Source organism: Cygnus atratus, chromosome 4 (genome assembly GCF_013377495.2).
Source record: "Cygnus atratus isolate AKBS03 ecotype Queensland, Australia chromosome 4, CAtr_DNAZoo_HiC_assembly, whole genome shotgun sequence".
In the NCBI taxonomy this organism is placed as follows: Eukaryota; Metazoa; Chordata; class Aves; order Anseriformes; family Anatidae; genus Cygnus; species Cygnus atratus.
In genome coordinates, this window is record NC_066365.1 from 48,227,663 (window position 1) to 48,241,777 (window position 14,115).

Genomic DNA, 14,115 nt, shown 5'->3' on the forward strand with positions numbered 1-14,115 from the left:
CTCTGTTTGTAAAGAATTTGTCTTGTGTTTTTGTTTGTACATGTTTTGAAGGCAGTGGTAGTGGCATCCAATATTTCCTTTTTGGCATCCTTTTGTAAATGAGCACTTCAGAGGTTCCTCAGATGAAAGAAAAAGAGGTCATCAAGATCCAGAAAATATCTAGCTCTCTTACTATCACTTACTGTAAACACAGTCTCATCACCGAGTCAGGATCACACCAGTCTCAGAGCATATGTGTACATGTAATTTGACATTAAATTAGATCTGAAAGTAAACATGAGCTGCAGGTCTTGCTTTTCCGCCAGTGAGAAGGTCCAGGAATTTTTTGGCAGAGATACACTTATGAAATCCTCTCTCATTTTAAGAAAGATTCTGGTCATGCATTTTAATTAGTTTAATTAGTTTAATTATTTGATTTATTTAAATGAGAGAATTCCTTGCTGAGAGTAGTCAGAAGGGAGATTACACAGGTCACAAATGTGATTGATGCATTCTTTTTTTCTGAAAAATGTTTACACGTGTAACTGTGAAGAACATGAAATGACTGACCCAAGGTGTTCTCATGCAGGCTTCCTGTTAATTTTACCCATATGTGTTGCAGCTGTTTTTCAATTTAAGAAACCTGAGAAATACTGCCCCAAAATGTCTCGGCTAATATTCAGGTTGTTTGTTTTTGTTGGTGGTATTTTGTTTTAAAATATGAGGGATTTTTCCAATTAAAACCAGACTTCATTATTGCTATATAGTCTAGTAAGTGGTCTGTAGGTGAGAAAAGATGTATTTACGTGTCAGTGGGTTTGGTCAGCTGAATATTAAATAATATATCATTTTTATAGGATGCAACATAATTACACCTTTAATAGTTAAACATTTTCCTTCTGGATTTCAGTGTATTCACAGTATCTCCTTGGGCACTGATGAGAGGGGAAGGCTATAATACAATGGTAACATCTTTTCTCCATATCTCACCAATGAGTGCCAACATTTTAGCTAATTTCTTATAGCAATATAGGGAGTTGGGGCAATCTAAATGAGTAAGCCTGCAATATAATCAGGGTCGGTACCTGTTTCCGTGCTGGAAGACAGTCCCCATGAAGGACAGCTTGCAACAAATATGGTATATATGGTGTATGTGTGTATATATATATATACAGATTTTCTAGGAATTTTTGAGCCTTTGAGTAGTATGAATCAGAAGATTAAAAGGTTTGGTCTTCAGAACACTTGTGCATTGTGTTCGGTCTCATATTAATGCACATTTGAATATGATACAAAAACGTGGGTATTAGGACAGGCAGCATGGTTCTGCACCAAGGCAGTACAGCTCCACCGAACAGGAGCTTCTAAGACCAGCTGTTCCCAAACTGTCTTCTGCAGAGGCATTTCTGTGGCTCTGCTGCATTTCCCGGCGCTTCATGTTGCAGAGGACATGCTGGCAGGAACAGCCTGGCTTGAATGCATAGTTCCACCTAGACCACAGCCTTGTTTCTAGTTAATAACCCTTTCCAGAAAATAGCACGCTTAGGTACGTGGTGCAGAGGCACCTGCCTAATTGGCAGTTCAGGACCAACCCCCTGAGATATCTCTGCCTGATATTTCAGCTATTCTAGGAAGGTGGTATTAGGAAACTGAGGCTTTATCTGCAGAGTTGGATGGGGTTAATAGTTCAGGCTTTTCTGCATGCACTGTATTCGCAGGCTGCACCTCAGCTAATAATCCTGACAGTATATGGCTGGTCCTACACATAGCCAGCTCTTTGCCAGATATGTGTCACAATTTATCTGCAAGCAATATAATCCCCTACCCTCACTCTATGCAGTAAATCAACCACATGCTATATTTTTACTTCCTCAAAAATAAAATGTCCTATATTTCTTCTTTTTATTCTCAAATAAGGAATGTAACCAGTGTCATTAAAAGTAAGGGCATTCTAACCAGAAATAACATTTGGCTGATAAGTGTTTGCTGATTCCAAAAAATGAGGGAGCTGTACCTCTGAATTGTATAAACTGCTGCGTGGTGATGTCATTTCAGCTGTGTAATGGTTTACAGATGTTCACAGAGCTTGCAGTGCTGCCGGAGACAGAAGGTGGGAGCCCACAGGAAATGCTGAACATCAGAGAAAAATGTCAGACTTCTCCAGCCCTGAACTGATTTTTCTTACCCTGCATTCTACTATTTAGGGGAATTATAGCTTTGATGTTAGTGGTGATTTATAATTTCATAACAGCAGCTAATGCAAACCACCACATTGAAAAGGAAAGCAAGAGAATGTGTAGGTGATGGAAAAGAATAAGGGGAATTACAGAGAAGAATAAGGGGAATATAGAGAATTAGGCATATAAATTTGAGTGGTCCTATTTAAACATTTCTGTTACTTAAAAGATGGAGATTTTTGTTTCATATTCATATTTACTGAAAAGACTTGCAACTTTTTTTTTTTTTAATAGGATGTTGAATCTGGTTCTGAAAGCGGAGTGGATGTTGCTTCAGTAAGTCACTCACAAACAAACCTATCTCCTAACATTCAAACTCCTGACCCAGCACCATCCTGTTCAGCAGCCAGTTCTGGAGCTAAACCAAAGGCTGGGGTGAGTATAAAGATTGTGTTTTAACATCAGTCATGATACTTGGTTGGAAATGAAATAGTTATTTTATACTAATTACTACTTTGATTGTACAGAAGTAAGTGTGTGACATGGAAAAAAATGGACAAGTAATGCTACTTGTATCAAGGTGCTTTTTGAGTGGCAAAGTAAAAGTTTGACATTTAGAAACATAGGGTGATGATTATAATAAGCTAAGTTTTTATGTGGGAAAATAGATTAATGGAGCTATTCCATTTTACTTTGGAAGATAATGTTTCCTGAAGTGGTGTCACTTGGAACATTTCCTAAATCTCTTGGAGGATGCAGCCAGTGAAAAAGACAGTTGAACCACATAGCTTGATTTATGATGCCTAAACCCGGTCATCCTAGTCATCTTGAAAGGCTAAACCGTTGTGTACTGAAAGCAGAGGTATTACATGGCTGTAGGAGGAATGTCATTCTAAGGACAAATATGGCAAGCAGCTTCACACGTTTGGCATCAAACGGAAGCCTCTGAGCAGGCAGACCCTTTCCTGCAGGTGCCAGTACACACAGCAGTGATACATTTCCTGAGACACAAGCCTGAGAGCTCAGAGATGGCAAAGAGATTTCCTCAAGCTGTTAAAAAAGCTAAAGCGCCTTTTTGTAAAGACTGGTGCCAGCCTTGAGCAATGCACTCAAAAGGAAGCATTCCTTATTATGCAGTACACGGGCAGGTCCTCCAGGTGTCATTTTCACCTTTGCAGTGAAATTCTTGTAAGCAGCCAATGGGGCTGCTGTGCATACTTTTTCTGTACATAGTTGATGCACTTGTATGTTACACCACTGACTTTTGGGAAACAGATTTCCCAAGCAACCTGCTTTGCTTGGGAGAAAAAAAAAATAGTTTACTCCTCAGATTGGAGACAATGGAGCTCTCAGCCTTCTGTATCCATTCATAGCTATCAGGAGCATGATCCTACCTTTTGCTGCCATTGTCCATCTACTGAAGAATCCTTCTTCATAACACTTCAGCCATCAGTGTGCACAGAAAAGCTTGGATGTTGAAGAAACTCCTGACATACTTTGTTTCCACTTGCACTTGCTCTTTATGCTCCCTCAAAAAGCTGAGAAATCTAAACTTTTCTAAACTTTGGCTGAGAAGTCTTAGCATAATGACTGCTCCATCTGTTCTATTCTACCACTGCTGGTAACTGGACCAGCACAAAATCTGGGATAAAATATTAAAATATAAAGTGTGGTTAGCATAAATATATATGTTTATAACAAGTTTATAAAAAGTAAAATAGAGACAAACTGTCACTTACTATACTGCAATAATAGCAAGTTAATTGATGCCTTTGACTGAGGCAGTAACAAAAGTTCTAATAAACATTTACATTTAGGATTGTTCACTTGTACAAAAATAAATTCACTTGTAATTTATCATCAGTGCATAACTATAGCAAATAGAGAGCTCTGCACTCTGTCACTGCATACAAAGAAGCACAAATTCTCAAATAAGTACATATGTTATGCTGGAAGGTGATATCCCATTTTGCCAGATCCTGAGAAGAGCGAAGACACTCTCTAAGGTATTAAACATCCCTTTTTAAATTTGCGTTTCTCTATTAACATTTGGGGAACTCTTATCACCTGGCATTGCAGAGGTGTGGGTCACTTCCTTTGAAGTTAAACAGTATGTGTTAATTCACTTTTAATAAGTATTTATTCTTTGACTTTCACTGTGCTGGATATATCATGCTGAACACATCTGGGAATATTGTTCTATGATATACTTTTGAATGCATGTTTAATGTATGTGACTCTGAAGAGATCCTTTTTTTTTTCTTACTTTGTAGAGCAACTTTGAATATTCAAAAAAAAAAAAATCTGCTATTTTGTGGGTTTTACCGCTACAGTCCAGAGTCCACTTTTATTAACATTGATGATAAGTGAATCCAAATTTCCTCCAAACAATCTTTTTTTCCTGAAGTTTTGCATGCTGCGATTTACCACATGCTATAGTGGGATTTGGGGGTGGGCTTTTTTTTTTTTACTGTTTTCAGACAAAGACCATATTTTCATTTTTATCACAGTGGGTTTGATAAGTACAAAAATGTCTATCATTCTTTCTTGAATGTAGCTCTCCTACAAACTGGGAAAAACAAGATCCTCTCAGATATCTTTTAAATTCATCCTCAGTCCTTACCCTTGTATGTCTCTAGCCCCATTGTTCATCTGGTCTACATGGCTGGATAGCCTGCTGCTTGGTGCTGGACTGTGATCCCACCCCATACTGGTAGAAAAGAAGCTCCTGTACTCTTCTGGTCATGTTTAGCATTGGGCTCTACACAGAATGAATTTTTAAAAAGAGTGTGGTGAATGGCATTGCCATGAAACACTGCCCAGAACAGACATCAGGGATGCCTCTGTGCCAGTGATTTCCACGTAGAGATCACCCATGAAAATCCTCAAAGTGTTGCGTTCGTTCTATCTGTAATGGAGACTCTTGTCATAGTTGTCATCTTTCTTTTTTTTTCTTTTTTTTTCTTTTTTTTTTTTTTTGTCAGAGTAACTGGTCTAGGAATAGGATTATTCTGCACTGAAAACTCAGCAAGCTACTTTTTAATCCCAGTGGACTGTTTCAATGGCTTTACTTCCTTTTTGCTGCAGACAACTGCATATCTTCAAGGACTCCAGATGCTTAGTCTCCAAGGACAACTTATTTTGTTGTGTTTATTAATAATATGTAAACAAGAGTGCAACTGCAATTAGTTATATTATGGAATGATATGTGGTATTTTTAAACAAACTACAGCAAACTCTTGACTGCATGAAAAGCAGAATGTACAATTAAAACAAGGCATCTTGTTCAGACTGGGGGTGTTGAGGGTGGGAATAATAAGGCAGGAAGGGTTCAAATCTAGTCCTTGCTGAATAACTCGGAAAAGCATATTAACTTCACAAGACCTTATCTTACAGATAGGAAAATTGAGTAAAGACCAACTATATTTATTCAGGATTATTAATTTTTATATGGATTTAAAAATTAAAAAATATATATTCTAACAATGCCACACTGTGCTGGAATATCTGGAAGCAGAATTCGGTGTGATAGTTCTGGTAGAAATGATTCACTGATTGATTAATGAAAAAGCAGGACATTTTAAATTTTCATGGGAAGATTTTATGAAATCTTAACCTTTCCAGTTGCAGAGGTTTTTAAAATTTTAAAATGTTTTTTAAAATTCAGTAGCAATTAAAACTTTCTCTGCAAATTAATAATAAATATTCTTTTTAAAGAAAAATGAGTGTGTGTATATGCATGCACAAGTTCTTTAACATTTCTTAAAAATGCACTTATGAATAGTTAAACCCATTCTTATGTGTAATGTACACACATTCACACTGACGAACATAAACATATACATGCAGGAACACACGCATGCACGGAGCGCTCCTTACTCTTTGCACAGAGACATGACAAGGAAGAACAGGATTCTCCCCAGAGCATTATAGAAATGTATTTCTATGCAAAGTTATTCCTATGATTCTGCAGGGTGCAGCATGAAAGCCTTTACTGTGCAGATATATTTGGTACATGTTACGTGGTATTTGGGTCTTATGAGAAGTGTATGGTTGAATAATCTTAGCTCTAAGTTGATGAATCTGCCACTATTATATTTCATGATCAGAGTGATAGAGTTTGATGTGATCAATAGAGTTTGGTCCACAATATAACAACTAAAATGTTCATATTCAGCAAAGTGCATACGTGGATAGTCCTTGTGAAATATGGATTCATGTGGCTGAATAGGTGCATTTCCCAAATCATTTAGGACTGGATAATAAGAAATGTTTCTGGCATCTTTATATTATTTATGTTTACATAGTGAAGAATGTTCATGCATCTATAATTAGCACGTGCCTATGTTCTGGGGTTTTTATGCACCAGTCTCCAAAATAGACAATGATTTTTTTAATATTAACTGCACACTTGGCAAGCATATGTCACATGGGAGTTGAAATCAGCTTAAAAAAATATGAAATCAACATGTTTTGCCCCAGTGGTCATGAGAAACACTGAAAAATAGGAGTGTCTGGTCTGGATTTGGAGAGCAAGGAATGTAAATATCCTATATGTCATTGCCTTCTGCAAACTAATGCCGCGCATCTGGGCACTTATAATATTGTTCAACAGTAAAGATCAGAAATGACGGAGTTCTAAATTTGTCTTGATTATTATAAAAACAATATGTGGTTACAGAACTTCAGTATATTTTAATAACAAAAGATAAGTTACAATAGCCTTCTCCAGTGTGCAGTTAAAAGTTAACTAATTAAGGAATAAGAAAAGTTGGCTAAAGGACAATAGCAACTCAGGCCTAAAAGTTGTGGTCAAATTTTTGTCCTTGAACATCTGCTCTGCAAAGCCTATCTATTCTCTGATCAGGTGAAAAAAAACAGCCATGATTATTTCCTACTGCTTTTCTTGGCTGTCCTATCCTACTTGCTTCAACAATGTCCAACCTAGCCTTAATCATGCTGTGCAAAGTAATCAGAAATCTATTATCACCAGAAAAGCTGGTATCTAGGAGAAGATTGTTTTTCAGATTAGCTGTAATGACTCATTTAAAATGCACTCATTTCTCAAAGTGATTTTAGGCACAGTTGTGCCTGCAAGTACAAAATGCCTAGTCTGGCTAAGCACTAGAATGGTATTCAGGTGCAGCTACTGATTTCAGTGAAACCCTGGATGAGCTCGTAAATCCACTTTCACAAATCCTGTTACTGGATTGAGAAAGAGGTTCTGTTATTTAGATGACAGTTTCGCAAACTGTTCATTTATATGTAATAAAATAATAGCCTTTCACATATGCTTTTGATTCATATTATATTTTAAAACTACAGCTGTTTAGAGAAAGCCAAATCATTCTGTGAATAATAATTTATAGCTTTGTAGATTGAAAAATAGAGTTCATGTTTCTTGCTGCTTTACTGCACAAAATTAAACTAAAATTTATGGTAAGTACAAGGAAACCTTGATTTCATAATTAAATATCCCTAAAGAAGAATTATCAGGGAAGTCACTGCTTGAAGCGTTTACATCTCCCACTGTATTACGTTTTATACTAAATTTGATGAACTATGAGTTGTGTAACCACATCCAGAATATTTTAGTGAAATCATGCAGAGTGGGTTATGCCGCATGAAAGGTGATAGATTTTTGTCTCCCTGAATCATACCTATGTTTAATATATACTTATTTATTAACTGTGGTGTTCCTTGTGTTATTCATTTATTCCTTCAGGCAAAATGGGAAGTCATTCTTGTAGGCATAAGAGAGAAAGACTCAATGTGCAACATTATTCAAAATATTGTTTCTTTAAAACTTAAGAATTTTCATGAGTAGAAGATGGGAAAGCATTTCAGGATATGACCATGTTAATTAAGTTAGTATTGCTTGCCAGCTTTCATTTCAATGTTTAAAAAAGTGTTTTAGAAGACAGGGTTAGACAGTTTTGAAAGTGAATTTTAAAATGATCATATTTTCATTTGGATTCTAACAGCCTGTTTTTTCATCCCATAAAGTTTTTATCCAAAGAATAAATCACCATGAATCTACATTTGCCATTCTTGTAGTAGATAACCACAGGATTATGCTATGATTGTTACATGAACCTCAAAAAATCTTTCTTTGACTCTTTCTTTCTCTAGCTTGGCCCCCGAAGGAATTCATATTCTGAGTGTAACTTCCTATGTTAACTCCAAATGTATTTTATTTTTTCTCTAATGAACAAAGAAACAAAATGCAAATGGTAGAGGTGCTTTTTGCTCTATGAAGGTTTCTAAGCATTACAAGTCCTAAAAGGTAAACACTCTTTGCAATGAGAGTTATCAGCTGATAGAATTTAAACCAAAAACAGACTCCAGATATGACATCACTGACAGTGCTGCACTGGTCAGGGACAGTCTCTAAGTCCATCAGTATTGATTCCTCAGTGACCAAAGTGAACCAAAATTCATACTGCAATAAAACATTTGCCATTTTATGTAACTGCAGTATCACCCAGGAAATATATATATTAGGCTGCCCACTTCTGTTTCCAAGTTTGATCCTAACACAGTATCAGAAATCTAAATACTTATCTTGCATGTTACTAAGCATGAAGACTTCTGAGTGCTTTCCGTAACATCAAGATGCATGTCTATATTTCTGTCTCTTCTTGCAACCTGTTTATAACAGCTATGCTTACGTAGGTTTTTTTCGCATGTCCTCCAACTTTCTGGAGTGTTGCTGATACTGTCTGTAGCAGTGTGTCAGTCTGGTTATGTACAATAAGTGTCTTTTTGTTGTTGTTGTTTATACACAGAAGGAAAAAATTACGACTTAAGAGTAACTTGGCTAATTGTATTTTTATAGCGTTGTTTTTTTTTTAAAAAAAAATCTCTGTATTCTGCCATCTGCTGTCTGAATCTTGTAAATGCAATGAAAAGGGGACACAGGTCACTAAACCCTTTACAGACAAGCAGGCTGAATAGAACGTTTTATAACAAACGTGTAGATTGTATCATGTTTCAAAAGCTTTTCATCTTGTACAGAAGTATTCTAAATATTGATAAGATATGATAAACTAAAGGTGGATATTTTTCTTTGGGAGTTAAATTTTAATGGAAATGATAGTGGGTGGGGAGACTTTAGAAATGCTTAAAAAAATCCAGTTAGTCCTAAACAGAACTGATTTTACAATGAGGGAGGAAAAAATTATCTGTTAATGGACATAAGATGTTTGGAAGGTTTTTAGATGCATTCCTTGAACTTTAAGTTTCGTATAAGGAATTCCACATTTTATATTCGTACATGCAATAATCTATTTGCACATTAAGTGCTAGTATCCATAAAAATCATATCCTGTTTTCAGTCTTCTCCATGATAGCTGACACAATATAATATCACATTTACATGTGTATCACCATAGGAGGCATGTGGGTTTGACAGCACTGTTATACTGGAGTGCAATGGTTCCTTGGCATGTTGCTTTTTGCTTGAAGCAGACCCAATTGTGAGGAAAAAATAGTGAGCATTGAACAGGCTTCTCAGAAGATAGTCTCTGTTTGTTTTGCAAAATCCAGAAGGGTTTTCATTTTTCTCATTTCATCCAAGCCTTTTGTGATTGAGAATGGGAAACGTCATCTTCTCTGTAAGAAAAAATTACATTAAGCTAAAAATCGATCATACCTGAAGTTGTGGATATTCAAGTAGCTCAGTAGAAAAGCATGTGTATTTACATTGAAATATATCACATTTACATGTTTTACAGATGAAAGTTTCATGGTTATATCTGTCTGTAAATGTAATGGGCAAAAAGTTCAAAATTCTTCAAAATCTGCTTAGACCTGTGAACACAACTTACATCTTTTCTGCATGAGCAAAGAGGCTGAGGGTATTACCATTTCTGGTCACTTATGGGAATGCTGCTGTGGTAGGGAACCCAGAAACTGCAGTCTGGACTCTCTGATGTTCTGTTTGCATTTGGGTCTGGGCAAGACAATCCCTAAACCCCTTGGAAAGGAGGGGCATCTCATTCTTTGCACTCCTTATTCTTCACTGCAGTTCTGGCTTACTGACACTTGGAATCAAATCTGTTATGTTCTTGCACACCAGCATTGTGTTTATGAGTATTGCTGTGTCTAAGGTAGACAAATGGAAACTGAAATCTTTGAATGCATTTTATTGTGTAGCTCTCAGGACCAATATCCTTCTATGTAGTTCAAATTTAAGTACTCAAGGCTTAAAAGCAGGAAATCATCTGTGTTGTTGTTAGATGATCATGAGCAGATGCAGAAAAAGAGAGCTTTCCAGGTTCTCCAAGAACAAATTATCTGAACTTTAATCATGTGAGTCATAAGAAGTCAAACAATTAAAAATTTCAGCCACAATTTAGTTTGTGTCTTCAAACCCCATTTTGCAATCAGTTAAATGTATTTTCTCACAGGAGTAAGTCTGTTTAAATAAACAAGGCTGTGCATATCAGAAATTACGCATGAATCAGTATACGGATGTATTTTTCTTTTTCAGAATTAAGGCCTGTCTCAGAGCTAAAAGATTTATTGACTAGAATAAATTACCACAAGGATGCAGAATACTCCTTTCAAATGCCACGTGGTCTTATGTCACTTTTCCCATGCTTCAGGAAGCTTGTTTCATGCCTACTATCACTATATTCAAAGCATTAAGTCATGCCCCATTGATTAATAAATATGGTTATTTAGACACTCACCATAGGGCAGCCTGAATTTGCATTCAGGCTCATGACATAAATGAGAGTTGTATGTCCTCCAGTTCCAAATGAATGTCTGATTCCTAGAAGCATTGTTGGTATCCCATCTTATAAAAATCAAGAGAGTAGTCAGTGCCATGCTTCAATTATCTGACTGCCATAACGTTTCTCTAACATAACATTATGACTTCAGGCCTGCCAAGTACCATGATCCAAAAACTGTGTCAAGTTTCTGCACAAAAACAATGTTAGGCTGATTTTCAGTCAAGAAAGTGTCTGGAATAGAGGAATTCCCTGAGAGCTCGAATGTGAAATACAAGGGTTCAGGCTGGTAATCTAAATTACTATGAAGCTGGAGTGGAAAAGAGCATTTTCTATTTAGCTTACGAATAGAGATGTCCTGGAAAACATACATGTAATAAAGAATAAATTGCTCAGAAAATTCCCCTTTGATTTCAGTGCTTTTTCAAAGCTAATGATTTTGATAGCCAAAAAATAACCCACTCCACCAACTTACGTTTCTGCCTCTGACTTGCTGCTATGCATCCCAGAAGTGTGTAAGGAACAGCTGAGGCTCATTCCAGCAATGGTTAGACATCGGTATTTAAAAAAAAAAAAAAAAAAGTGGGGGAGGATGTGAAATTGTAATATCACTATTAGTTAATTTTACCACTATTTTTAAATATACCTTGTGGTGCAAAATTAAGTGTATAAGATGATTTAAGTATTGCAAAAAGCATTTGTGACTATAGGTTTGTATTCTGAATAACATAGTTCAATCCTTGTTATTTAAATACTGCTAGTAATGAAGATTCACATGATAGATTACTGTCTCAGTTTTTAGGGGACTGACAGTTCTATATTATATCAAACAAAAAGATTGGTATGCATAAATAAATCAGCTTTTAATTAGTTGTTAGTCTATTTCTCAGTCAATATTTAGAAGTGACACAGTGGGACTTTGATAGCCGGATGTTTTGACCAAAAATTAAGTGTAAGTGAATATTTGTAAGTGACTTGCTGACTAGCATGTTTTCCCAAATTTTGTTTATATTGTGAAATGAAAGAAATATGAAGATATCAATTTGCAAGTGATTATCATTGAGAAAATATAGTTGGTCTATCCATTATTCACAGATCAACCTATTTAGTTATTCACACCCCTTTCAATCAAATTTTAGAGGGGATTGCACTGACACTGGGTTGAATATTTAGTTTTATCAGGAATAGGCAGGTTTTGCAGACTAGCAATGTTGAGGACTAGCAGGGATTCAGCCTGCTTTATTAGATATAAACCTGTGAAGGAAGCAAGCAAGAGTATACTTTCTGTAAACTTCATTGATTTACACGAAGAAAGGAGGAAAGAAAGTCCTGTTAAAGCTTATCTAAAAATGTTATTCTTCAGAAGTATATCTTTCTTTCAGATGAAATCAGTAGGAACAGTCTCACTTTCTCTAACCATTCAGAAATGGTAGTTTAATAGAATGACAGGATATTAATGTCTTCTTTAACTTAAACAGTTTTGCTATGAAGCTGGTTTAGTTTGAACTTTTCAGAACTTGTTGGGCTTTTCTTTCCATGGCAGTATGTTCTGAATGTCAGACACTATGTGAAATGTTACCATTTGTTCTCCATTTTTATAGCCTCATAAGTTTATTGTGAGTCTCTCTTCTGTGCTCTTCCATATGGACTCAGTTGAATCCATACCAAGTTTCCCCTTTTTTTCTTGAAGTTACTTGAATATGTTTAGCTGTATGTTAGTATGAAATTTTAACACTTCTTCAGCACTAAAAAAATCTTACGTGACATTTATGTCTTTGTTTAAAAAAAAAACAATTTTCTCTGTCAGCGTGTAATTCATATAGTGAATCTTTGCATCAAAGAACTTGAATCCCATAATCCAGCTCTGAATTGCTGTTGCATGCATAAGAAAATATGGGAAATTATTTTAAATCATTCTAAGTTAGAAGCCTATGTGTGGAAAACTGCTGAAAAGATGTGAAATCATTTGTAATGTCTACAGTGTAAAAAATTTATTTTCCGTGGAAAAAAGCAAAAGTCTACTATGTATGGAAGTGCATTCTTATTCAATTAATTACATTTTGTTTGTTTGTTTGCTTAAATTGCTATAATGGAGGGGTTTATACATCTGAACGTTGTTGCATGTATTTTGGCATGACCCAACACTTGCAAAAGAGATAACTGAAGGAGATGAATGGTATAGGTGAGGTACATAGGGAATAATTACTTATTAAAACAAAGGGCAATAATATTTGTTAAGGGTTAATTTTGTGGAACTTGCTGATATTTTTGAAGGTAAAAATAAATTGTCTCAAAATTGCTTAGACATTTTTATGGAGAAAAAAAATACAAATAACACAATAACACCATAAAAAGGTGTTCAAATGCAGATATCTTCTGCCTGTTACCATTACAGTCTTACATGTGATGAAATCCTACTGCAGGAGTTGCATTTTACTCAAGAGCCGCAAGTTGCCAACCTCATCTGCTGGGCGTAGTGTTTGCAGTACATGCATGCTCTACAGCTGCCATGCTTATATACACATTCTGTAATCTACTGCAAGTCTCAGTCAGGGAGAGAAAACTAGGCTAGACTGATCTAGTACAACCACAGATGTTCTCTTAACCATAGACAGCTGGGCATGGAAGCCCTTACAAGGGCTGTTTCTCTTATGTGGATGCTATTTCTCTTGCATAGCACTTTATCTCAATATAACTTGTTCTAGTAAAACATGCCATCTCTGTTTAATGTCTGATTTCAGAGCAAGTAATAAATTCCAAACATTACTGGGAAAGTCTGTTGAAAAGGAGGAATCTGAAATCTCCTATTAAAATGAAGGATGTATTGCATCAGTTTTTACATCTATACATCTCACCATTTTTAGAATTTTGTCATTGAAAGAAAATAATTGGAAGATATGTCAGAGAATAAATTTCACCACATGCGGAGTACATACATAGGGATTTTTAATGATGTAAGTCCGTAGGATAGCTCTGAACAAAAACTTACTGCATCAAGTTGAGCAGACTATATTCTCCATTAAAGACTAATAAACAGCATGAAAATAGAAATATTCATAGATGTATAACTGTTTCCATCCTGTTCAGTAACAACAACATATCTCAAAATGTCCAGAACAAAAGAAAAAGGATACCAGAAAAGGTCGGCAGGTCCCCTTGCTGGATAATATGGAGTGAAAAGGAAGAGCTACTTAGAGCCTTGCTGCAGAAAGCTGGCTTGC

At 35.8% G+C, this 14,115-nt stretch overlaps 1 protein-coding gene across 11 annotated transcripts in view; it reads left to right on the plus strand.

Annotated features, from left to right (window-relative positions):
* The window catches only part of DLC1 (DLC1 Rho GTPase activating protein), a 271,834-nt gene that overhangs the window by 101,837 nt on the left and 155,882 nt on the right, over positions 1-14,115 (plus strand). For all 11 annotated transcript variants that reach the window (XM_035550926.2, XM_035550879.2, XM_035550847.2 and 8 more), the window contains one exon: positions 2,451-2,591. In XM_035550926.2, the coding sequence (XP_035406819.1) occupies positions 2,451-2,591 (141 nt within the window). The remainder of the gene's footprint in view (positions 1-2,450; positions 2,592-14,115) is intronic.